The sequence below is a fragment of the Thermobia domestica genome, chromosome 17, assembly GCF_964235325.1.
Source record: "Thermobia domestica chromosome 17, izTheDome1.hap1.1, whole genome shotgun sequence".
Lineage (NCBI taxonomy): Eukaryota > Metazoa > Arthropoda > Insecta > Zygentoma > Lepismatidae > Thermobia > Thermobia domestica.
The window spans coordinates 161567533-161594699 of NC_137470.1; the positions used below are offsets into that span (position 1 = coordinate 161567533).

At 37.8% G+C, this 27167-nt stretch overlaps 1 protein-coding gene across 5 annotated transcripts in view; it reads left to right on the plus strand.

Moving 5' to 3' along the window:
- Nucleotides 1-27167, plus strand: part of LOC145674450 (piwi-like protein Siwi) — a 197318-nt gene that overhangs the window by 132752 nt on the left and 37399 nt on the right. For all 5 annotated transcript variants that reach the window (XM_081744514.1, XM_081744518.1, XM_081744513.1 and 2 more), the window contains exons 11-12: nucleotides 7284-7425; nucleotides 26375-26529. In XM_081744514.1, coding sequence (XP_081600640.1) covers nucleotides 7284-7425; nucleotides 26375-26529 — 297 coding nt within the window. The remainder of the gene's footprint in view (nucleotides 1-7283; nucleotides 7426-26374; nucleotides 26530-27167) is intronic.

A 27167-nucleotide genomic window follows, 5' to 3' on the forward strand; every position in this document is an offset into this window, starting at 1 on the left:
GTGTTATAATAATAATCAACCATAGTAATACCATCTGATAGAATGGGTAGCATCATACAATCGCTGACTAGACATATTGAATAATAAATTGTGAAAAGACAGTAGTAGTTATACATCAGGGCTGTAGTGAATTATATTTTCTGGTCAGTTTTAAAATAGAATATCCTGCTCCGTGAGATTTTTTTTTTCCTTCACGTTACCTACTCGGGCTAGCTTACAATGTTCATGGAGGCGACAGCTCTGACAGGGTTACAGAATCAAAACAATTAATTATTGAAATTTATTATACCGTACCCGGGCATCGACCTCTCCCCCCTTGAATATTTTCGTTTTCTTTTCTTAGTTTCCAAACTAGATAGTGATGGAAATTAATCGATGCCTCAGAATTTAGCGCATTCTGCGAAGGGGAGCTATCGGTGAGGTTTGGCCATAGAAATCACCGATCCAAAATTCAGTTTATTTAATTTTTTTTTCGGCAAATCATTAGTTAGGGATATCTTAGCTATTACTTTTACTCTAGTTTCTTTACTGTCCTTGAACCTCCTTAGTTCTTCTGAGGGGTCGAATGTTTTTTTTCCTTACTTAGAGATTTCAAAATTGGGGACGCAGTTACCTGGTCCCTTCCCCCTCTCCTTTTATCCTGCTGGTCTGGGCCGGATACGGGGCTCGGATTTCAATCTTACAAACAAACTCTTGTGGGATTGGGATCTGATGGACACAGAACTTGCATCCTTGGCAGCAGGGACTCCCTCCTAGTTTACGTATTTAAGTAAACGACCCTTTTCCGGCATATGTGAATATTTTTGGCTATGAGTTGTTATATATTTAAATTCGATCACTCTTCTGTGTAGTGAGTAGTACTTTAATCTTTCTCCTTTCGTTGGCGCCGCTTTCTCTCTCTTGTCTCTTTCTTCCTTCTTACTTCGAGATTTATATATTTTTTTTTTAATTTTTCAACCTTCCCCCCCCCCCCCCCCCCCCCGATTTTGAACTTGTTGCTTACGATTTATTTAACGTACAACTCTGATCTGAAATTACCAGCTGAGACGTTGCAAGACACGATTCATGGATAGAGTAGATAGTGATTGAGTCCTCCATCTCGTTTTGCCCTATCGCTGAAATGAACAAAGACTTAGTATTTGACGACACTTCGATTACGTTCTTTCACCGTCGTTCCTCTTAAGTTTTTTTTTAATCCATTGGTCACTTTCTTTTCTGTGTTGGTTTTCGTTTACCTTGTAGTTAGTCTGGGCCCAGAAATTGTATTTTAGGTTATCTAGTTATATCTTTAGAAATGCTCTGTGTTACGTGCCTGCCTTCCAAAGTTTTTTTTTTCCTTCATGATTTAAACACGAGTTGATTATATAAAAGTTAAAATTTATAGACGCGCGGTATCAGGTAAAAAATCGATTTTCTTTTTCATATGTAATGTCGGAAGTCATTTGTTTTCTTGGACAATGTTTGCAACCTTTTAAAAAATTATTGTTGGGGTGATTAATTTAAATGTGTGCGCATTTATAATAAATATATATATAGAGAGAAATGAATACGTCGAAATGTATATGTAAGTAGTATGTGAATATGATTTTAAAGTAAAAGTATGATATTAAATGTATTATGAATATATGTAAGAGCGCTCGTGTCTGTCCCCCTAAACGTGTGTTGGTTGCTATAGTTTACCAGTAAGTTCTCCGACGAATGTAAGAATGTAGATTTTGTTAAGAATACCGCCGTGCACTTAAGTAATTTTCCTTTTCTTTTGAATAAATGTAAATGGTACCTTATGTAATTATGTAATGGCATGTATTGGAAAGTAACGGCAGGTCTAAAAGTAACTCACATCATAACGCATATTATCCCTGAACTACCAACCTAAAACCATTGTGGAAAGTGCACCTTGAATCCTTCTCACCTTCATATGTATCCTGTGACTTGACCAGTTTTTTTTTATCCTCAACTAGCAGCGTTCACCCCGCTTCGCTGCGGTCACCCCGGAACGCAATAAACTTTGTTACTTAGATAATTTTTACTTTTTCGCTTTCAAGTGATATGATAAAAACCATAGAAGATTGCAGTAAATCTTAACATTATATCGCCTGTCATTTATGTTAACCCGCCCCGCTTCGCTGCGGTCATCCCGGTGCTGGCATATTGTAAAAGTGTCTGTAAAAATAAGCAAATCAATTAAAAAATTTTAAACAGAAGATTCAAGCTATTTTCCGCTGTATATCGCCTGTCATTTATGTTAACCCGCCGAGTGACACGGTCATGCGGGTTGCATATAAATACGTTTATTTTTACCTATGATGAACTAATAACAAAGAATTTGTACGTTATGGACACCTGAATGGTCAATTATCTCAAGACACTGGTAATTAAAAATTAAAGTGATATGATAAAAACCATCTAGGGTCCAAATCCTAATAACCCCCCAAAAATGAAAGAAATTGGTTCAGCCGTATTAGCGTGATGAGCGGACAAAAAATTGTACGTTCTCTTTTATATATATTATCCTCAATTTGAACCTTTATACTCCGTACACCTGCGGGAGATTGTTTTTAAAAATCCGAATTATATACACATCTATACGAAAGTGATCTTGAAGAAAGGTCTCATGACGTGTCCCTGTGTTAAATAAATAACTTAAAACTAAGCAAATAATAAGTTTGGAAATGGATCGTCTAAGAGGAGAAACATCCTCTAGTGAAAGTGATTTTTTCGAAATCCCTAGATGGGTATAAACATCGCAGTGTGCGAGTGCAGATATAAACTGCTAGGAGTTGCAAACTAAATATAGTCGATGAATGTTTTTTGTAAACCAATAGATATATATATATATATATAGATATATATATATATACAAACTAATTTAAATGGAGCGAAATGTTTTGGACGCTACGAGTAGTGCATGATTTGTGATTTGAACGCTCAAAATTATTAACATTTTATTCCTCAATGTGAGGTAGAGACTCATATAAGTTCTGATACACCAAAAAGTTCTTTTTTTTTTCTTTTCTTTCCTCTTTTTCAAAATTTTTTTTTCAAGTGAAATAAGTGTCTTTTTGCGTATGTCGCAAATCATAATTTGTTTTAGCATGCCTAAGATATGATACATGTAAATAATTTTTTTCCTCTTTCTATTTGTCAAGATGATTGGACATATAAAAAATTACTAAAATAGAACACTATGTACTCTATTAATATATAACCAAGAACTTGTGCTTTTAAGATTTTCGTTGTAATTATTTTTTTTTTCTTTTTTCCACTATGAATGTAATAAACTATTTGTATCTTTGTAGTTAGTTGGTTTCCTTTAAACATATATACACTGTCCTGAGTGAGTGAGCGTGTGAATGCCTGATAGATTTAATTTAAGTAATTTGTGTGATATCATTTGTCATATTAACATCTGTAATATATGTGTCATGTTTTGACATATGTGTTAAGGTAAATAACCTAGGTCATGAAGGACCGTCACTAACGGTTTAAATCGGCTCTAGGAGTGAAACAAAAATAGCAGGATGAGCCTAAATACGACATCTTTCTTCCAGGAAGTTGAAATTCTTATTGATACGATACATACATTTATATTGAGTTTATAAGTCTGATTTTTTTTTTCTTTCTTGGCTAATTCATATGTGTGGTCGATCCTAGAGAACAGAGTTCAGATGCTGGATGGTTATCAATCACCGGTTGGAATAACAGTACAAAGAATGATTTCACCTTTCTCGTTTCCAGGTCTAGGTCTGGGCAATCCCACGGTCGTGGTGCCTGGAGCTAGGTCTGGGTGGTATGAGGGAACATGTGTCTATTCCGAAGCATTCCAAAATTGATTAGTCGTTAATAACATTTAGAATGATTCATCTTTCAAGGACTTTCTCGATTTTTTTTTACTATATTTCCGGAATTATCCAGTAATCTGTTTCTTATTAAAATACCCTATTTCTTTTCTTTCTTCTTTTTCTACCTCCTTCTTTTACCCTTCTACTTTCTTCTCTTTCTTTTCTATTTCTAAATGAAAGAAAACGGAGTCATGATTGAGAGTAGTCGCTATTGGCACGGTCAATAAGTTGTTTAGATGAGTTTTCTTCGGGAGTCCGATATGGAATAATCAACAATAACAAGAAAGTTTATTGGAATTTACTTTATTGGAAAATAATCCGGATTTCAATCAGTAGGTGATGTTTCGTAATCGTCCTCGTTAAAGAGAATTAATTTTAGCGACTCCTCTCCAGTACATTGCACGTTATTATTTTTTCTTCGTTTTGTTTTTTTTTATTTTTTTTTCGTTTTCTTTCAATGTTAGAAAAAATGAGAAAGGGCTTTGAAGAATATGGGATGAAAATAAATGTTAGAAAGACAAAAGCCATGGTGATTGGAACGAAGGGGTGTGTGTCAAATATAAAGTAGGAGGGGAGAAAATAGAACAAGTGAATAGTTTTCGATGTCTGGGTAGTATTCTTAGTAATAACATGAAGTGTGAACGTGAAATAAAAGCAAGGATAGGAATAGCGAAAGAAGCCTTTAGGAGGAAGAAAAGTCTGTTTTGTGGGACCTTGAATAAAGAGTTGAGAAAAAGACTCATAAAATGCTTCGTGTGGAGTGTTGTACTGTATGGGGCGGAAAGGTGGCCATTACGTAAAGGTGATGAAAATCGACTGGAAGCTTTCGAAATGTGGGTGTGGAGAAGAATGGAAAGAATTAGTTGGGTCGAGCGGAAAACGAGTTGAGTTGAGTTGATTTTGGGTTTAACGTCCCGTTCAGCAACGAAGCTATATGAGACGGGGACCTACTGATTAACGTGGAATCCGAACCACATGAGCTCCCGCCGGGAATCGAACCCGGGTCTCCCACGCCAAAGGCGCGTACGCTAACCGCTTAAACACGGAGGAGCTCGAGCGGAAAACGAATGAGAGTGTGTTAGAAATGGTGGGTGAGAAAAGAACACTTTTAGATATTATTAGGAAGAGGAAGAGAAACTGGTTGGGACATTGCCAAAGAAGAGATTGTATCATAAGGGACGTCCTAGAGGGTATGGTGGCGTTAAAGAGAGGGAGGGGGCGAAGGAGACTACAATTAATGGATGATATAAAAACAGAAAGATCATACGTAAACACGAAGAGGTTAGCGGAGGACCGTGGAGCATGGAAGCTTCTCAGCTGCGGCAAGTGACCTGCCAATAAAGGCAGAATACCTATGATGATGATGAATCCTCTATAGGGTGGCGTAGTGGTTAACACATCAGCATGTTATGCCGGAGGTTCCAGGTTCGAGTCGCGGTCCAGTCAATCACTTTTTCACTCTGTGTTAGAATTCGCATCTATAGAGGATTTGGTGTGTAAAATAAAAAATCGGTTGCTTTCTCCTTTCATTAGTATATATGAAATTACAACCGTCATAAAAGTGCTCGGTATATGAACACACGATAATCCAATCACAGCAGGGGTCTATGGTACAACCCTCGTGGTCTGAGATGAGAGCACCGACCACTAGAGTGAGAGAGTGATTGGCTGTTCTGGGAAGCGGACTGGGTGGCGTAGTGATTAACGCATCGGCACGGTATGCCGGAGGGTCTGAGTTCGAATCCAGGTCCAGTCAGTCACTTTTTCACCTGCATAGAACATTGGAGACTGAATATCTTTCCTACTATTTTGTACTGTAAAGGTACACCTTCCGTACGGGACAAGCCAATGAGGCCCTCGTACAATGTGCAGGTGAGGCTACAGTACCACACTCCAGCTGCCTTTGTTCCCCATTTATCCATTTTACACAAAGAGAAGGACAGGAATTAAACGAAAATAAAACTTCAAATAAATCCCACCAGATCAGAGCCATTTGGTAATTAGGTAGATATCTTATCTTTTACGCTGTGACGGCTGTTTTAAAGTGTACATTCACAAATTAAAATATTCCATAACAACAGTATAAAGGTAACCAAGGAAGTTCTGTCACATTTTGTGGAAGTCTGTGTTCAATTGGCCCTCACACCGTGAGTTGAATGCGAATAGAGATAAAGCGAAAGTCAGTTGTTGGTCTGGGTATATCCAATATACTACCTGGTTGTGGCAGTTGAGTTACATTGTGAACTTGCGTAAGGACAGAGTGAACATGGGACCTCCACAGAGCGTCATAAGGGCGTCTATGATGAACGAATTCAAACTGGGGTCAAACGCTGCTGCAATGGGGCGGAAGATATGCCAGGTCTTTGGTGAGAGAGTCGTAACTACGCGGACCGTGCAGCGGTGGATTAACAAGTTTAAGGACGGTGACGAAACACTCGAGGACGCACCACGTGCCCGACGACCAACACATGTAAAATGAAGATCTTCAGGCAGAAATTGAGGCGAACAGTGGCCAGACATATGAGAAACTGGGACTACAATTCAGTGTGAATGGAGAAACCATTTGACAACACCTCCATCAACTTGAGGAGCACTACAAGTTGGGTCGATGTGTCCCACATGATTTGACTTCGGGCCAGAAGGGAACGCGAGCAGACACTTGTGTTTCTTTGCTGTCTCATCTAAGGAAGAAAACATTTTCTTGACAGGGTGTTGACATGTGATGAGAAGTGCGTCTTGTACGAAGCTTCACGGCACCGTCATCATTGGTTAGCATCCCATGAACCGGTTCCAAAACAGCCAAAACCAACACTGCACCAGAAGAAGGTCCTCCTGTGTGTTTGGTGGACTACTCGCGGCATCGTGCATCGGGAACTGCTACCAGCTGGTCAGAGCATCAATCCAACTGTGTACTGTCAGCAGTTGAGCCATGTTGAAGAAAAACTCAAAACTCTGGAGCCAGCACTTCTGAATCCCCAAGGGGCCCTCCTGTTAAAGGACAGTGCTAAGCCCCACGTGACTAGGATGAGCCGGGACACCATTCTACGCCTTGGATGTTAAACGCTATTGTGTCCGCCGTACTCCCCGGACATTGCACCATCCGATTATCACCTGTTCCATTCCTTGGACAATCACCTTAGAGGACGCCAGTTTACATCCCTAGTAGAGGTGCAAAATGCACTTGATACCTTCTTTGCTTCACGGCCCACCAAGTTCTACCATGATGGAATCCATCGCCTTCCAGAACGTTGGCAGAAGGTCATCTATGCTGATGGGGACTATTTTTGATCTTCCATCTACGTCTTAGATGACATATCGATGTTCGAAGGTGGTGGGTGAAAAAGCGACAGATCTTTCTTGGTTACCTTTATAAATTATGTATTCTGTGCTTTTATCAATGTGATAATGTAAATAATATTGACATACTTAAAATTTTTACAGGTAACCCAATGCTGTCTCGCTCCGGTTTGAATAATTGGGTTGTCATAACGCCATCCCGGAACAAGAAGAATGTTCTGTTCTTTGTGTCATCTTTGATTAAAACTGCTCATGGAATGAGCTTCAAAATAACACAACCAGACTAGTAAGTTCTCTTTTCATCCTACATTCTATGTAGGTGAAATATTATTTCATATGCAGTATGAATATTCTCGCTGCTTGTCCTAATTCTGTTGTTTTAGACAGTATTTTTCATGTCCCATTCCTCTTGGGTCCGAATATTTACCTCAGTATTTTATTTTCAGAATTTTCAGTCTGCGTTCTTTTCTCAAAGTAAGCTGCCATGTTTCGCAACCATACAACACAACAGGCATGATTATGATTTTATATATTTTATAAGCTTCAAATTTACCCTATACAAGATTCGCGAAGATAAAAGATTTTGAACTGAATAATAATACAAATTGCCTGCTTTCAGTCGACAGTTAATTTCTTCGTGGATATGGTTTTGGTCTGTTAATATTGATTCTAGATATAATAGTGTAAAATAATTAAATTCGAAGCAAAAGACTTAAATATAGGATAACGTTCTTCCGCTGTCAATACTGTTACAAGGGAATTTAAAGAGAATTCGTACTTCTCTTCAAGATTGAACATTGAAGCTTCACTCCAAAGAGCGGGACTGTCATGGATTTAGACCAACGTGTGAAAATTTTTAGTAGATCTATCCTGTCTTGTCACAAATTATAGATATTAGTTGCAGCATCCCAATATTTAGATCTAAACATTGTTTTCTTAGGTGATTCCTGACACCAAGATAAGACAAAAAGTATAGACCAACCTGGGTGCACAAATGCTTCCTTTCGGAGTTACAGGTTGCCGCATACACGAGAAAATGAACTTTAAATGTCCATAGCTCCAAAATTATGGGACCTACTGTGGTCGGGTTAAGACGTCACTTTGGAATTAATATATGTGCTATCCAAAAATGCATGTTTCAGAATCGTGCGGTACTCACACAACAATTTTTGTAGAGGGAGTTTGGCTACGGGCATATAATTTGAAGTACTCACCAACTACCTCTATAAAAAATGTTGCGGAAGTACCAGAGAATTCTAATTGGATATTTAAACATGGATATTTGAATAAGGCACATACTAGTTCCTAAGTGAAGTCTTGACTAACTACGATAGGTCCCATAGTATCGGAGTCATGGGCCTTTAAAGTTTTTTTTTTTTTTTTTTTTTTTTTTTTTTTTATGTATTTTCGGCAGCCTGTAACTCGGAAAGGAAGCATTTGTGCACCCAGAATGGTCTATACTTTTTGTTTTATCTTGGTGTCAGGAATCACCTCTCAAACATTGTCGGTTTATACATACATACATACATATATATATATATATATATTGTAAGGAGCCCCACGTTGCCGTACCAGGCAATAACTACGTGTGAACTACATGTGTTAGTAATAAATAAAAACAAACAGATGACGGTCCCGAAGAGGAGTCGATCACCATCGCCAACAGTCGGAAGGACGAGAATCAACGATGGAAGCCGACAAGACAGAATAAAAAGGACCTGCACACCTCGACCAACATCAATCTTCCCGGATTGATCGCAACACCTAAAACCCCTCTTACGACGCTCGGTCACCGAGACGTACCCATCCTTATACCCACGACACTCGGTCAACGGGTTCCTTTCCTCTTTCTCACGACGCACGGTCACCGAGAGAGAGATACCTAATCTACACCCCTCTCACGACGCACGGTCACCGAGAGTACCTCACCTCAAAGCCCACGACGCTTGGTCACCGGGCTCCTATCTAATCTTACCTAAATATTAGTGGAATTTCTTATTATAATTTGTATACATAAACTTTTATAATAAAAGGGTGAAGGGAAAAGTCCAAATCCCGAGTACATTTATTGCCCTACCCGAGAAGTTTTACAATATATATCGGGTGTTGCAAAATAAGTGTTACAACTCTTGGGATGTGACTCCTGCCACTGAGACAGAAAAAAAGTTCTCTTGAACTTTCGGCTATCGGACATAATTTCGGATCTACAAGGTGCCGAAAGCGTGGGGAAATGACTTTCGGACGCCAATAGTTCGGGAACTATCCAATGTAAAGAGGACGGGTAAAAAATTCACTGAAGATGTCATACCTGCTGTATTGAATTTTGCATGTTTCACAATCCTACCATGCACTCGCAAGAGATTCCCCAAAGGAACGTAGGGAGTCCCGGATAATCTGACAAATGAAAATTGGTCTGAATGTATATGAATTGATAGGGTTTCTACCAGGTAACAATAATTCGTTAGTATTAAGTCGATAATAAATACAAAATGGCGGACACCTTCATTCCCATTGTGTGTGGTTGCATAATCGCCAGGTACGGATGCTGGCCAATAGTGACGTTCTGAGTATTAAGTGTAGCGAATTTGTACTCAAATGTTCTACAAAGATATCTGGAGTGTCGGTAGAGCACAGATGAAGCAGGGTGATACACATGTGTAGAAGCACTTAACGAAAAATGCCCAGAAATGCACTCGTACTCTGTAACCGTGAGTTCAAAGTGTCAGAAATGTAAGTATTAGCGTCAAGAACATGAAAGCCATTTCCAACTCACCAATAATATTCCATCAATCCGATGCAATATGATGTGCACTGTTGCATACCAATAAGGATGCAACAACTGAGGCCAAGTTGAAATTGTGCAAGGGGGGACACAAAGAAACTGGGTAAACTAAAGGAATATCACTAGTAGGATCGCATGATCGATATTGAAATGTGGTCAATGTGTGTGTTGATATCAACATGTAGCTAATAGACAAATGTCAACATGTCGCACTACTGCTGGGACACCGTCTCACGTGGAACATAGGAAACTAGGAAAATAACGTTGTACATTCTGCTATTACATCTGGTGCACTTTTTGGTAGAACGTAACTAGAACACGATTGTATCAATGTCCCTCTTTTTGGGACATTGTCCCACAATCGACACATATGAAAAAATATCTTAATCCATGGTTCAAATTGTGATAGAGCGTGAAAAGAAAAACAAACTTGTATCATGTTCCACGTCTTCTGGGACATATGACGTACTCGAAATATAGGAAAATAGCTCCAGAAATTCGTATCTTACACACAGTGCACATGCCAAGACACAGACGAAAATAACCAATTTGGCACCTGTAACACTACAGCTGGAACACCATACATATGGAAAATAAAACGACATGAGAAGTAGAAAGAAACGTCTTAGAGCTCTGATTGTTTACAACTGTGCAGTAAGAGTAACAAAATGAAACACACAAGTTTGTCGGAAGGCTGTACAAGAGCACTTGCCAAACAAAGTGGGTACGATACTCCTCAAGGAAATGAATACAGAAAAAGTGAAGCTCCCTTGTAGCCTCAGAGCTGGAGCGCTCGCTTTCGCTCGCGTGTATCGCAGTTTCCAATCCTACTGCGAGCCCACGGCCTCAGATTCAAGATCCGAGTAGTTATTTTCGTATTTTTCGCAAGTGGGACGGTGTCCCAGCAGTAGTGGGATATGTTGACATTTGTCCATTAGCTACATGTCGATATCAATACACACATTGGCCACATTTCAATATCGATCATGCGATCCCACTAGTAACATTCATTTAGTTTACCCAGTTTCTTTGTGAGTCCCCTTGCACAGTTTCAACTTGGCCTGAGTTGTTGCATCCTTATTGGTATGCAACCGTGCACATCATACTGCATCGGTTTGAGAGAATGTTATTGGTGAATTGGCAATGGCTTTCATGTACTTGACGCTAATCCTTACATTTCTGACACTTTGAACTCACGGTTACAGAGTACGAGTGCATTTCTGGGCATTTTTCGTTAAGTGCTTCTACACATGTGTATCACCCTGCTTCATCTGTTGTGCTCTACCGACACTCCAGATATCTTTGTAGAACATTTGAGTACAAATTCGCTACACTTAATACTCAGAATGTCACTATTGGCCAGCATCTGTACCTGGCGATTATGCAACCACACACAATGGGTATGAAGGTGTCCGCCATTTTGTATTTATTCCAGATATCGACTTAATACAAACGAATTATTGTTACCTGGTAGAAACCCTATCAACTCCTATCCATTCAGACCAATTTTCATTTGTCAGATTATCCGGGACTCCCTACGTTCCTTTGGGAATCTCTTGCGAGTGCATGGTAGGATTGTGAAACATGCAAAATTTAATACAGCAGGTGTGACATCTTCAGTGAATTTTTTACCCGCCTTCTTTACGTTGGATAGTTTCCGAACTATTGGCGTCCGAAAGTCATTTTCCCACGCTTTCGGCACCTTGTAGATCTGAAACTATGTCTGATAGCAGAAAGTTCAAGAGAACTTTGTTTCTTGTCTCAGTGGCAGGATTCACCTCCCAAGAGTTGTAACACTTATTTTGCAGTACCCGATATATACCGGGTGAACTATTTATAATGTCCCACCTTTATAACGGAGGAACCAAGAGAGAGAGAGAAGCGAAACTTCGCACAAAGAAACTACAGGAAGGGGGACATCTATCCATATATTGGGTAACATCACCAGGTAAACAGTGTTGCCAACCCAATATAAAGTTATGATTTTTTAAATGGAATGGCCTAAATTTAATTCCATAATTCGAATCAGCATTGAAAGCAAAGACGAAAGAGATGACACTCGAAGATCAGAGTTGCATACTTTTTGAGAAATAACGTTAAACATGTGTAAAATTTAAATGCCTTTAACACACGCAAGAAATGAAGTAGTAACTATTTGTGCACATTAAATTAAATACTGGGAAGAACTCTTTAAAATGACTTCAAGTTTAGAAGGATAAGTTAAACAGTGTTGACGCAACAGAAGAAAGAAAAGTTGAGTTTGAAAATATTGCAATAACTTGGAAAAGGTCCCTAGTACAGTATGGTTTAAAATTCATAGAGCAAATCAGTATATTATAAGGAACATTGTCACATTTATTTGAGATCGATAATTCAAGTACTTACGGAGATATTCGGTACTCTGTAAAAGCTGAGAATTTTGTGCTGTACAAGATGGTAACGTTATTTCAAAATTTCCTTTTTTCCCTCCCTGTTGAAGAAATAATAAAGTAGTTATCTAGGACAGAATTTATATTCTGTGACATACCGAACTAAAGCAGACTATTTAAAAAAAAGGAAACAATATTTTTTCTGTTTCATGAATTTTGTAATGTATATTACGAATAATTGTTTGTTAATCATCTTAAACATATATTTCTTTAATTTAATTTCTTTCTCCTGAATATAAGTTAGAAAAGACAATAAAACGTAGATATTAATAGTTGCCAAATTTTAATTGAAAATACATAGGCTAAGTTCTCTCAAATAGTAGCAAAATTTTTCAGATTGTCCAATATTTATACGTACTGTCCAATTTTAGGAGAACATACACAACTTATTTTCATTTCATTCACCACGAAATTAAGTAAAAATAATCTACATTTTTTTTTTTTTTTAAAGAAATGACTTGCATTTATGGATTCATAGGTGCCGACTCCCTTATGCGGACTCAAACGTTATGAGTAAAAATACAGTACATAGATATATGCCATAAAAGCTATAGTGGAGCAAACACCAAACAACCTGTGTTAGGTGGTCATTAATAACAAGAAATGTATTTGATCGGTTAGGAAACGGAGAACCTGGTGGGTCCATGAACGTTTGGATCAGTAGTGTGCTGGCAAGTAAACGAGTACAGTGTACAAAAAAAAAAAAAAAGCAAGGAAATATTTAACCAACTCAGGGCAGGGCGAAATTGGTGGAAACTAAAGGTGTCTATAAGCGTCTGGCGCGTTAGCAAAGGTGGGTATGCTTGTAAACAAAATAATGTAAAAATACTGCGTAAAGAATATTCCATAGTTGTTCTGCAAATTATATGTGACATCGTATTCTTTAGCGCAGCTTAACTTTCTGTATAACGTCCCAAGTTTATGCCATTTAGGCTAAAGGGGACAATGATTAAGGCAAGTGACTGATGATAGAAGAATTAATGGGATAAGAATTTGATAGAAAGCGAGAGTACCCGACAACCCCATCGATACGATCTTATCCACCACAAACTTACTGGATCAGAAATCATATCAGCGACCCCACGCACCAGAGGTAATCGCTCTACCACTAAGCAACCGTGCCCTCGCAGCTTATCTTTAAGAAGGCATAACCACACAATTTTCCTATTATAATTCAATCAATATCTTTTGCTTTTTGTACAATGCTTCACAATATTTGAATACAGATTTATGATATACTGCAAAATTATATGTCTGAAAAGCAATTATTCTTGGAAAAATAAGTACAAACCTCTGCATGGTGGCCACTAGAAACTATTATTTCATCTATTTGAACAGAACGAAGTTGGAAACTCTCACGGGCTTTTGTCCGTATGGAGGAGGCATGTCAGCAACAGAGTGTATGCGCGTAAAGGAAGACAACGGAGAGAAACAAGCACCATCCTGTGCTACGTGGTCATTATGATGTAACATATTCTTGGAGTTCAGGATAAATAAACGTGGGACTGTCCGTAGAAAACAAACACGTCACCACGTGAAAGTAAAACCGAAATGCTTATTTTCGCTTTGTGTTGACGCAAACCGTTACAAAATGAGAGGGTCTAGGTATAAATACGAGGGTCATTTCAAAAGTCTTATGACAGCCCATGCACGACCGTTTGAGTGGTTTGATCCAGTTCACTTTTAGGTTAGTTGTGGGCCAAAGTTTGGGATTGACGGTTGTTTCTGTGTTTTCTGATTTGCATAGCTGTGTTGTGAGAAATTCAGTGGTGAACCCGACTGAGGTTGGGTTAAACATGATTATAAGCGTTCCTATATCAAAATCGAAACCCTATGTGGAAAGAACCCAACTGAAATGTACAATGCTTTGCGGGAGGTTTGTGAAAATAGTGTAGTGGATCATAGCACTGTATTACGGTGCTCAGCTCGTTTTCGTGAAGGTCGTGTAAGAACTGCGGACACCCCAAGAAGTAAAAGAACATCAACTGCAACAGACTACACCTCTGAGATTATTGTGAATGACATTTTGAGAGAGGATCGACAAAAACATGTAAGAAAATTGCATATGAGACCAAAATGTCTGTCACTTCAGTTTACAGAATCATTACTGAGAAGCTGAAGATGAGATGGCTTCCGCATGATATGAGAAAAGAACAGAAATTATGTCGCAAAAGAATCGCAGAAAAATTGCTTCAACATTATCAAACAGAAAATAATCAGTTTTTACGAAGAGCTATTGCAATTGATGGAACCAGGATACGAGAATTTGAACCAGAACTGAAGTTCAGTCGTCACAATAAAACAGTTCAGACGCTTCACGCCCGAAGAAATTTTGCCGGCAACAACCAAAGGTTTAACTCACGATGATCTTCCGCGTATGATACGAATGGAGAGATGGCTACAATAGAATGCCACAGGGGACGTCTGTACTAGGCATATACTACAAGCTGTTTCTGCAAAAAATTGTTGCACCCGAAAATTCGTGAAAGAAATTCTTTCATGCTTGCAGCTGGTGTCCTCATTCTGAACGATAATGCAAGACCGCATACTACTCTACAAATAAGGGTGACAGTTAACAAGTATGAATGGGAAATTCTTTTTTTCCCAATATAGTCCTGATTTGAGCCCACCAGACTTTGATTTGTTCCCCAAATTAAAATAATCACTCTGTGGAAACGTTTTGATTCGATTGGTGAAACTCAGTGAGGTGGCCCGAGTGATCAAACACCTCAACAATGAAGGTGCCCTATCTAGAATACAGAAGTCATAAACAAGTATGGAGATTGTGTTGAAGGCCTGTAAAGGTATTTTGTACAATAAATTATTTAATTCCATAATATCTTTCAGCGTGCAGAACTTTTGAAATGACTGTCGTATTATATATTGCAAAAAATATTCCGAACAGTTGCTAGGACATAATACAGGGTGTTTGAAAAAGAAGTCTCTAGTAGTTTTAAGTATAAATTTAATTGGGAAATGAATGAAAACTTACATCAATAAGTACATATCATGAAATACAATTCCTTTAAGTTTTGTTTAATGTTGGTAGACTTCAACGTGGCATCAATTTGTGGCCCTGCACACGTCGAGACAATATTACACTTCTCGCCACGTATTCATCAACATTTCAGGTGTAACTGTCCCAACCGCCGCGACGATTCTTTCCCGTAAATGATTGATGTCTCTGAACTTTTTACTGTACACAACATTTTTTTATGTGGCTATGACGTGGGAGACCCGGGTTTGATTCCCGGCGGGAGCTCATATGGCTCGGATTCCACGGTAATCAGTAGGTCCACGTCTCACATAGCCTCGCTGGTGAATGGGACGTTAAACTCAAAATCAACTCAACTCAATTTTTTATGTACCCTCCCAGAAAAAAAGTCCATTGGGATTAAGTACACATTGTTGTTGAGTTGCTCTGCACTGCACGCCTGCTTGGACTGAACTGAGGAAACAGAGGGAGGAAAAAACAGCAATGGTGCTGTCTCAAGGTCAAGCAGACCTGCCAACTGCAGGAGAGCCTAACTTGGAGAGTTGATGAATCAAACACCACAAACTAGAATAGTGTATGTCACTTTGTACAGATTCTAGGACACATTAAAACTAGGGAGTTCTTTTTCAAACACACTGTATTGTACGTAACGGTACATCTAAACACTAAATGCAAACATTAGAAACTATTGGTATCATAACAGATAAGAGTCTATGTGCCATGCTAACAGTATATGAGTCTAATTTCGTAATAATTGCAAATTCGTAAAATTTGCGGGTCGCAAACGAACGCAAATAATGAATATAATTGCATACCAAGTATCGCAAAAAAGCTAAACTTTACATTTCGTTAAGACAATCCACTGCAGAACGAAGCAGTATAAAACATTTTAAGACATTCATTAATTACGACCCAGCTGCTGCGTATGTAAAAGAAAACTTGAACCTGTGATTTTTGAGATATCAATGCACAATTCACATATTTTTACATTTGGTGATCATAAAAGGAGTTTCCCAAATGTATACTTTACTAAGCTAACCAAAGCCAACCTACCTATCCTAACTCATATATTTTATATTCAAGAAAAAAAAAAAAAAAAACACCTAAGTAAAATTTTAGTGAAACCCTCAGCACTATATTACAGAAGTTAAACATATCACGCATTGTTGTGCGTGAGACTGCGTATAGTACATTACGTCAGTCTTACTACTTGCATTTTGGTCAATTTATTTACCTTTGAATTTATAATAAATATGGTGCTGATTTACTTTTGTCGCACCAAATTTTGAAAGGTTTACAGGTAAAATTCCGTACTTCGCATGAAAAGATATTTATAAAGAACAAATTTCTGCAAATACAAAGTACTACAACTGTGTTTTATGTTTACAAGTATAGGTTACTAGTGTAAAATCCTTATGAGACCTTTACTACGGATAAAATAAGTGAGTGTATATAAATGATGGTTGTATTAGAAACTATTTTCCACCGGTGCTGTATTTATGCACAGTGTACAGAAGTTATATTTTATGTTTACAAGTGGAACGCTACAAGTATGAAACAAGTATTATTGAAACTCTTATCTGCCAAAATCCATTCGTTTTCACTATCCACATTTTTGCATATACCAACATGCGCTGATGCACCTGCTCCCTTCGGACGCACACCCTCGCTAGAGCTCGGGCCCTTCAGCTTCGCTCTGCTCTGACTCGGTTAGATAGCATTCGTGCTTTTTAGTGGCCTAATAGCACAGGTTGTTTCTTGTTTTTTGCAATGCAGTTTTTATGCGTACATCCGGACGCCGTATTTACACGAAAATCCTAGAAGAATTTTAATTTTTCAACAATTGATTATGATAGTTCCCTTGAAATTTAACTATTCAATTTGAGATGTTTTCATGTCGGCCAGCGCAAATCATTTAATAAACAATAAGAAGAAATTTGTGAAAGAATTGTAATTTTTGAACAATTATTTCGAGTGGTGAGTCAAAAGTAAACCTGAACGACAAATATTCCTAAAAATGTGCTTAAAACATTATGTTGAGCTTCACATGAAAGGCAGTAGCGCGTTTCAAACTTATTCGATAAATTGTAACTACACATTCAATAAGTGAGCTGACAAATACAGAAGATAACGTGCAGTTTGACAAGTTGGCGGCAAAGTATAAATGTAAAAATTACACAAATTTTATGGTACATTATGTATTTCCAGAAAAATGCCTATTTCATTGGTGCATATACTGTAGGCTACAACTCATACAGCTAACCCTTGCAGAGATTTATAATATAGTAGCAAAATCTTATATATAAAAGAGAACGTACAAAATCCTTTGTTCCCTCATCACGCTAATACGGCTGAACCAATTTCTTTTATTTTTGGGGGGTTATTAGGATTTGGACCCTAGATGGTTTTTATCATATCACTTTAATTTTTAATTACCAGTGTCTTGAGATAATTGACCATTCAAGTGTCCATAACGTACAAATCCTTTGTTAGTTATTCATCATAGGTAAAAATAAACGTATTTATATGCAACCCGCATGACCGTGTCACTCGGCGGGTTAACATAAATGACAGGCGATATAATGTTAACATTTACTGCAATCTACTATGGTTTTTATCATATCACTTGAAACCGAAAACTTCCGGGGTGACCGCAGCGAAGCGGGGCGGGTTAACATAAATGACAGGCGATATAATGTTAACATTTAATGCAATCTTCTATGGTTTTTATCATATCACTTGAAAGCGAAAAAGTAAAAATTATCTAAGTAACAAAGTTTATTGCGTTCCGGGGTGACCGCAGCGAAGCGGGGTGAACGCTGCTAGTAATAAATAAAAAAAAAATACTCAGTTAGGGCCAATGACTTTAATATTTTAAGTTTCTAAGTGAGAGTTCATCTGTACTAAGTATACCACACAAAGAAATTTGTTTCGTGACCTGATGGATAATGCGAGAGACTTGGGGAACTATTCCGATATGGATTGCGTCAACGCAAAGCAATATTTACCATTTTGTTAGTGATCATCGGCATAGCAGTTATAACAACATCTTGCATTTCTTGTATGTACAATTTCTTGAACATTGCTTCCGAATGATCCCCTTAGACGTATGTTAGCAAACGAAGGAAGTGGGTAATTATCTTGGTTACATCCACTTAGCTACACCCACCAGCTACAACACAGCCAAAGAAATTGTGCTTGAAAACCATCGTTTGTATTGCTTCAATTGCAACAAACTGTTACTTACTTCATTCATTCGTGTTTAAAAAAGAAATGGTAACAAGTCGGTAATATTTACAGATAATATTGAATTGTTTCGATATTACTCCCCTAAAGTTGCACGAGAATAAGGATATTCATCGCACGAAATAGCTATTAGGTAACTATCGTAAATGTATTTCTACTATCTTGTTGAAATGTGAATTCGTATTACAAACTCAAGAACAATCTATATCCACATTACGTTTAATTATTCCCTTGAAGAACTCAAATGGGTTTCATTTCATTGTATGTCCATTCATTAATCTTTTATTTCGTTTTAATCATTTCTTCACGATTTCTCCAACGCGGAGGGGAAAAAGGGAATTGTGAAACAACGTTACCTTCTTGTACAGCACAAAATTCTCAGCTTTTACAGAGTACCGGATATCTCCATAAGTACTTGACTTATCGATCTCAGATAAACGTGACAATGCCTCTTATTACATACTGATTTACTCTATGAATTTTAAACCATACTGTACTAGCTTTGTTTCCTGCTTTTCTCTCTTTTTTAAACGGACGAAAGTAAACTGCTATTATTTGTTTTCAAAAGGCATCAAGTTCCATAAATGCTGAATTTCAAAAACAACACACATACAGTACATTGTTCACATAATGTTCTTCAGAGTACTAATCATGCAACCAATGTATTCGACAAACCTCTACTAAATTAATGGACAAACTTTGCGAAAAAAAATGTAGGGGATGTTTTCACTTAATCCTCTTCCTAATAACCAATAAAAGTAATTAGATACGTTAAAATGGAAACTGAATAAAGACTCGTCTGCGGAGAAAGTACAGAGGTTTAGTCTCAAGAGAATTTTTGTACTGGTTTTCAGTGTATTCAATTAGAAGCTGTTGAACCAGTGTTCGTAATTTCATATTAATTTCAAGCTTAAATTGTCAACAACTATAAGAGCAACTGGGAGGGCTTGATTCACAATGAAGTGAATTTTCCATTCTTATTGCAATCAGAGATAATTGGAGAGTCCGGATTAGCTTTGAAAATTTTAATTTCTACGTAAATTTCTGCATATTTATTAAATTATTTTTTAACCCTATATATTGCATTCTTCATACTGAATTTGAAAACCCTCGAAAGAAGTGTCTAAGGATGTGTCTGTCTGCAGTGATTTAGTATATATATATATATCTTGGCGAGACGGGAAAGTGTTCGTAACATGAATATATAGTAGGAGACAAATGAGAATAAACTGTATTCTCTTCTAAACTTAAAACACTGTTTCCACACGGAGGTCAGTTTATGGGACCACCACGCCCGATTCATCTTCCCGGAAATGTATCCAAATGGGTACAGACATCTAACCCGCAATGACATGGCACACCATTTTGTTGGAAACTTAAGTCCGGAATGTTCTGGATCTGTGGCACTACAAATAACTACAACACATCAAGTTAGCTGTGATCGTCTTTTCACTGAAGAGAAAAGATCCTATGATTTTATTGTGCATGAGACGCACCACACGTTCAGCTTAGATCTGTCTCTGGGGGATGCTCGAACCCCCAGATCGTACCATTGTGTCAGTGGGGCGCGGACAAAATCCAAGCGGATAAAATCCAAGAAGACAAAATCCAAGCTAAATTCTGACAAGGCGGACAAAATCCAAGGAACAGTATCATGTTCACAGCTGTGATATGTGCCTGTGAACACCCTAATTAAGTTGTATGCTTCTTTATTTCTTTAATTGTCATGCATTCTAAAGTTTTATCTGTAATTCTTCAATTTATTGAAATAACATTTCATTTACTTTTAAAGAACTGAAAATCCAATAAAACATGTAAGATTGTCACAGTAAGAGTAATTACTTATCACATCCATATGAAAGTATGTAAAAATATTATGTGTGTACAAATACATTATAAAAGTATGTATTTTCTTCTCAATTTTATTATATACAGTATAATACATTTAAGACACTCAGCATATTATTGTGAGACCAATCATTGGAGTATTTTAGTTCCATTCTTATGAGGTGGCATACAGAAGTCTTGATTTGTTTGTTGGTAGTGTTTTATGTATATTTTGAAACAAATAATTATGATATACTAATCAAATTTTCGTCAGAAATGATCAAAATGTGAAATATGTAGTGTGTATTTTTAATAATGTAATAATGTGTGTGAATTAAATAATGTAAAAGTGTTATCTAGAAAATCGAAATGTGAAAATGTGTCTAGACAAACTAAATGAAACTAAATGAAAATGTATATATTATTGGTTATTTTGACAAGTGTAACTCAAGTAAATACTTTGAGGGTAGAGAAGTATTTTTTTATCTAAATTATATCTTTTTAATTTTATTTTTACTTTAATTCCAAATAAATATAATAGAATTAAGTAAGTAGTGTACTCTTTTTAAGACTGAGCTGTTTTGCTCTTATTTGTTATCTCTGATATAGCAAGCCATTGCTTTCATTTTCTGGTTAATTTATGTGAGTATACTCTTTTTAGACAAAATATTTCTGATCACCCTAAATTGGATTCACCTGGGCATGTCCTAGCAGTGACCAGACTATTTTATAAGTAATTAAAACTCATCTGCACTCTTACTGTGTCAATCTTACATATTTTATTGGATTTTCAGTTCTTTAAATATAAATGAAATATTATTTCAATAAATTGAAGAATTACAGATAAAACTTTAGAATACATGACAATTGAAGAAAGAAACAAACATACAATTTAATTAGGGTGTTCACAGGCACATACCACAGATACGCACATGATAACTGCTCCTTGGATTTTCTCCGCTTGGATTTTGTCCGCCTTACCAGAATTTAGCTTGGATTTTGTCCTCTTGGATTTTGTCCGCTTGGATTTTGTCCGCTTGGATTTTGTCCTACACTCGTGTCAGTTGACAACACCGTTCAAATGAAATGTGGCCTCATCTGATAAAAGGACACGTTTCAGATAGTCAACATCTTCCTCAATCTCAGACAGTATGGCAAGAGCAAAGTCATAAAGATGACTGTAATCCGTTGGTTGTAGAGATTGCACGATCTGGACTTTGTACGCGCGGAAAAGAAGATATTTATATAAGATGCGGCGCACTGATGTCTTAGGCATCTGCAACTCACTGAGGCTCTGCGGACTGACTTCTTGGGATTTCTCACGAAGACGTCTCTCACTGTTTGAATTGTCTACGCACTAGGTCCAGATCTGCCTGTTGTAGGGAGATCACTGACGCTGCCTGTTTCCTTAAAGTTAGTACACCACCTCTTGATACTTTTGACATCTGGTGGCTGTCTATGGTATGTCATGAAATCTTCTCTTGACTGTTTTTGGTCACGGTGTCTCGTGATACCAGAGAAGACATTGAACCTTCTCCTGGTTTGAGTACATGTTTCTGCAAATGGTGTCCGATTCCGCTGTTGTTACTAAGGATGAGCAAAACGTGTTTTTATAAAAACCGGTTTCTAAAGAAACCGAAATCCGAAAAACCGACATTTCGGTTTTCTCCAAAACCGGTTCGTTTCTCACCGAAACTGGTTTCGGTGAAAATTTTTGGCAAACACAGAACTATTTCTGTGGAAACGGAATGGGTTTCTGGAGAACTACAAAACACTATTCTGGTCAAAAATAGAACCATTTTGGGAAAAACCGGAACCGGTTTTGAAGAAAACTGAAATCGGTTTCGGTGAAAACAATTTTTTGTTGAAAATTCTCAAAAACCGATTTCGGTTTTCTTAAACACCGGAAACTGAAAAACCGGTTTTCGTGTCCACCACTAGTTGCTACGTTACTGGGCCTTGTAACAAACAAAAAATAACAGTAAGTGTGTACACAAAAACTTGAACATGTTACATGCAATTCAAGGTAAAAAGCAATTGTCTATTTGTCATAGTTTATGCCTTATGAATGTTTGTAATGAGGAAAAAAAATTCTGAGACACCTGGTACAGTCATATGAAAATTTTCTGTCACTCGTATTACTTGCTTTTCCCTAAAATCGTCAGTTTTTTTTTCTTTCTTGAAAATCTAGCAACCGTAATAATTAAAGGGGATTTGGAATTAGATTTCTGGGGTTTCGGTATCTAAGGCCATTTAGCTCGCCACATATGAGGGATGACGTCCCTTGATGAGCACACTATCCGAGGAAAGGGAAGGAAGAAAGCGGCCTGTGACCTGCGTGTTAGGTACCATCCCGGCACTTGCCTGGTGTGAATGAGGGAAACCCAGGAAAAACCTCAGTCAATCTGGCTGGCCTGAAAAAGCTGTTACATTTTTTCGACCGAGTGCCCCCACCAGGAATCGAACCCGGGACCGCTCGCACCAAAGGCGACCTAATACTTAAAGTGGAATCCGAACCACTACTCGATGTGCATCCGAGCAAAATTGTCTTCCGTCTGGACTCGAACGCAAGACCCTTACAAAGACGACAAGTCTACAGACTTATCGAACGTAGGATATCTGATAGGAATACACTGTACCGATCTTGTATACTTGTAAATATTTTAAGGGTCACTTCAGAAGAAAGAAAAAAAAAAAAAAAACCGCAGCTGCACAAGCGAAATCACTACATAGTTATACACATTATTAAAATAAATGGGCAGCTTCAAGGCAGATCTAATTCTTGACAGATCTAGTTAGTTCATTGAGTTAGAAATACAGCTGCTTAATTCAGTTTTCATGTTAATAAAAGAAGTGAATAAAGATATTAATATTTGAGTTCACCTTGATTTTGAACCACTCATACAATATGCAGAAAATAATTCTGATTTCAATGAATCGTTTTTGTATTTCCTAGGTTTATGATGTATGATCGGTTTGAGATAGGAGGAAATGTTACCATGAAGTTCACAGGATTTATAGCATTTTTGCTTTTAAATTTATATTTTGCTTTAAATTTGCCAATCCTGACTTAATTTTTACTAGGAATTGATTTATATTTCATTCTTTAATTGCAGAAAAAAAATAATAAATTATACGAGGGTAAGCCAAAAATTATCCGCAATGCAGCTATAATTTTTTTATATTGTTCATGCTGACCTCTCTCCTCGTTTATTTTGTTATGCTGTTGTGGTCATGCTGTGAAAGTTTGATCCTAATTCCTCCATTTGTTTTCCTTTTGTTCGGAAGGAACACTGCTCATTGTTTCTCTTTGGTGCAAACATCTAATAGAGCGGCCATGTTCTATCTGCAACAAAAGGAAAACAAATGAAGGAATTAGGATCAAACTTTCACAGCATGACCACAACAGCATAACAAAATAAACGAGGAGAGAGGTCAGCATGAACAATATAAGAAAAGTTATAGCTGCATTGCGGATAATTTTTGGCTTACCCTCGTATAATGTGTAGTTAATAGCAGTAATACTATATCAAATTTGCAAATAATTTCTTAAGTTTGAGTAAGTAAAATAATACTTCATTCATACAAACAATTGTCTGGAGGATGGAGTTTAACATGATTGAAAAAATTAGTGGATCACCCACTTGAAACAGGTATGCGCATAGCTGGGAATGGGGAGAGGTTGTTTTTCAATTTAACGAGGTGAATGGCCATTTTTTTAAAAAAAAATAATAATTCTACAGGGTGCTTCAAAAAGAATGGCCTGATTTTAAAAACCTATATGTATTGATAAAAAGATACTACGAAAATGGGATAAATTGCAAAATACTCACAAGATCTTCAAGTTTTAGCTATGCTATTACAAATGCTCTGTGTCCACCAGCGGCTCAAACGTATTCAAATTGACGATACCAATGACGGATGTTTTTTGGGTGCAAAACGCCGACGAAAGGCACGCTGGACCGAAATCACTGACCAAGTCTTTCCAAACTGGAACACACGAAACACCTTCTGTTGAGCGGAAGCCATCTTACTTCTGACTGCCTGCAAACTGAGAAGACGCATTTACTGACATCTAAGGCGATTTTTTGAAGCTTTAGGCCACGCCCATTCAAATAACACTCATTTCCTTGCCGACACGTTCCATGTTTCGTAATTATTACCGTGCAAAATCAAGTCATTCTTTTTGAAACACGGTGTACATTATTCAAAGAGGTATAGTTTTGGCTTTTACCTTGAAATTTTTGTGATTTCCTCATACGCTTTCAGTGTTACTTTAGTAACGTTGCTAAACTACATCATTGTTAAGGTTTATTCCTTCCTATTGAACTCTGAGAGAAAAAATAGATAACCACACTCCTTAAAAACTTTTTGAAATTTTTTGTGTTGTACACTAGATGTTTATCACTAGTCTTAGTTCTTTATCCTTTCTGTGAGTAAAATATATGATCACTTTCCACTACTTAAATGAAACCAACCATATGAATAAATCACAAAATGAGATACAAGTCATGGCTTAGTTGTTTAGTTAGTAAACCTGTGGGGTGTTCCACACTTTTTTCATATTTTTCGGCTGTCTAGATAATTTAGTCGTGCCATAAGTTCGGACCTTTATTCGAATAGGTGAAACGAAAACAAATTTTGTAGTACATTAAATCCTTTATTGCCACGTGTACTTTAGTGCGGAAAGAACACTAGTCATGGCCTTCACACACACCTTTTATCGTTGAGGCCACTCGTCAATGGCCGCACGCACCACATCTTGGGTATGGAAGCGGCTGCTCTTACTAAATCGGCTTGCGACTCAATATTGCGGTGATATTTCTTGCAGGCCTTCTTCTCTAAGTAGTCCCAAAGGCGGAAGTCCAGTGGGTTTAAATCCGGGCTTCCAGAAGGCCAATCCTCAACGGCTATGAAGTGGGGAACATCGTTGGCTAACCACTGCTGGTTCGTCTTCGCCTTATGTGCCGGTGCTGAGTCTTGCTGGAATGTCCATTCTGCGCCAGCAAACAGTATGTGATTCAGTGGTTTCACTACCTTGTGCGAAACATCGTTCTAGTAATTTGCTACCTTGTTCTTGACTCTTTGTTCGCAAAAATGCAGCTGGGTGACTGCCGTAAGACACGACCCACCAAACCATCACAGAAAGTGGGTGGTAGCCTCTTTGGATTCTAGGAATTTGTTCGGCACCTTCTCCAGAACTGTGGGCACAAATCCTGTCATTTTGCTGGCTGAATTTTTTCTTGTGCGGTGAAAATGTTTAATCGGTAAACAGGTTTCCCGTTCATGTACCGCTGGAGTAACCCCTTGGCTCTTGTGGCTCGTATCTTCTTTAAAGCTGGTGTCAACAGTTGTCCTGTGGTTCCTCTGCAAGCCCCAAGTTTAAGGTCCTGCTTGATGATATGGGACATCGTTCTCTTCGGTATATCCATCTCCTGTGCCATGATTTTCTGTTTTCGAAGAGGATTTCGACGAATTCGTGCAACTACGGCTTTCACAGGTGCTGGCGTCCTTGAAGTGCGCGGGCGGTCACTTGCTCTGTCAGCGATCAAGGAAGTGTCGTTGAGCCGTTTGATGCATCGATACACGAATTTTTGTGTAATTTGGAAACACTTTAGAAGATTGAAAATCTCTACCGGCTACTTGTTGCACTACTACAACATTCACGATGGTCCACTCCATGTTAAAGGGACGAGTGAACGACACAAAATGGGGACTGGTTTGCACCACAGGTTGAGCACGATGTTGCGTAAACATCGCTGGTCGCGGACGTTAGTAAAATTGGCCGTGTGGCACTTGTAAACTTAGGGACAGTTATGGCACGACTGGGTAGATATGTGAAACACTTTTTCATTTAAACTATTTGTATAGTAACTTAAGCCCTAGTTATTTTATAACAAATACGTCGTCGTGAAATTTGAAACACTTGCTTATCTTCTATTAACTTTTTTGTTAGCTATGATATACCAGATGATAGAGCTGGTACATACGTTGAAGCTCTGGAGAACGTGATCTGCAGGAGAAATCCTGAAATGATAATGTGTGTAGTCTCCAACAACCGACAGGATCGCTACAACGCTATTAAAAGGAAATGCTGTGTCAATCGTGCAGGTAAGTCAAATTGATAGTTATACGAAGTTGCCTTGCAAACGTAAATGATTTACTTTATAACAATATTAAAGTTTTTGCAATGGATGTCGTATGTTTCTCGTGTAAATTTCTTCCATCAGAATAAAATGTGAATATGATGATTTAAGTAATGTTTAGGTTCAGAAGATTGATAAAATATCAAAAATAAACTATACAGCATGTCGGAATAATAACGTAACTTTTTAAATTAAAAGAAAGAATTAGGTATTTTACCAATTGTAGTTCTTAATGTCCTTTTTCGGAATCGCCTCAATGACCCTCATCACGGCAGACTGGACGTATGTAACATTGTCATAAAATGTTCCTTTCATGGCCAAATTTAATTTTGGGACTAGGAAATGGTCACAAGGCGATAAATCAGGCGAATACGGAGGACGTGAAAGCACACAGATTTGTTTTTTAGCCGAAAAGTCGTGAACTGCTGTGGTTCTGTGACGTGGTGCATTGCCGTGCAATAAAGACCAACTATCTGGCGCTCGGTACTCAGGCCTTACGCGAACGATTCCGCCATCCGTCTCACAGTCGGATTCGCATCGTGAGCGATCATTTCATGCACTTGTTCCACCAGCTCATCGCGATTCATGTTTTTCTGCCTGCCT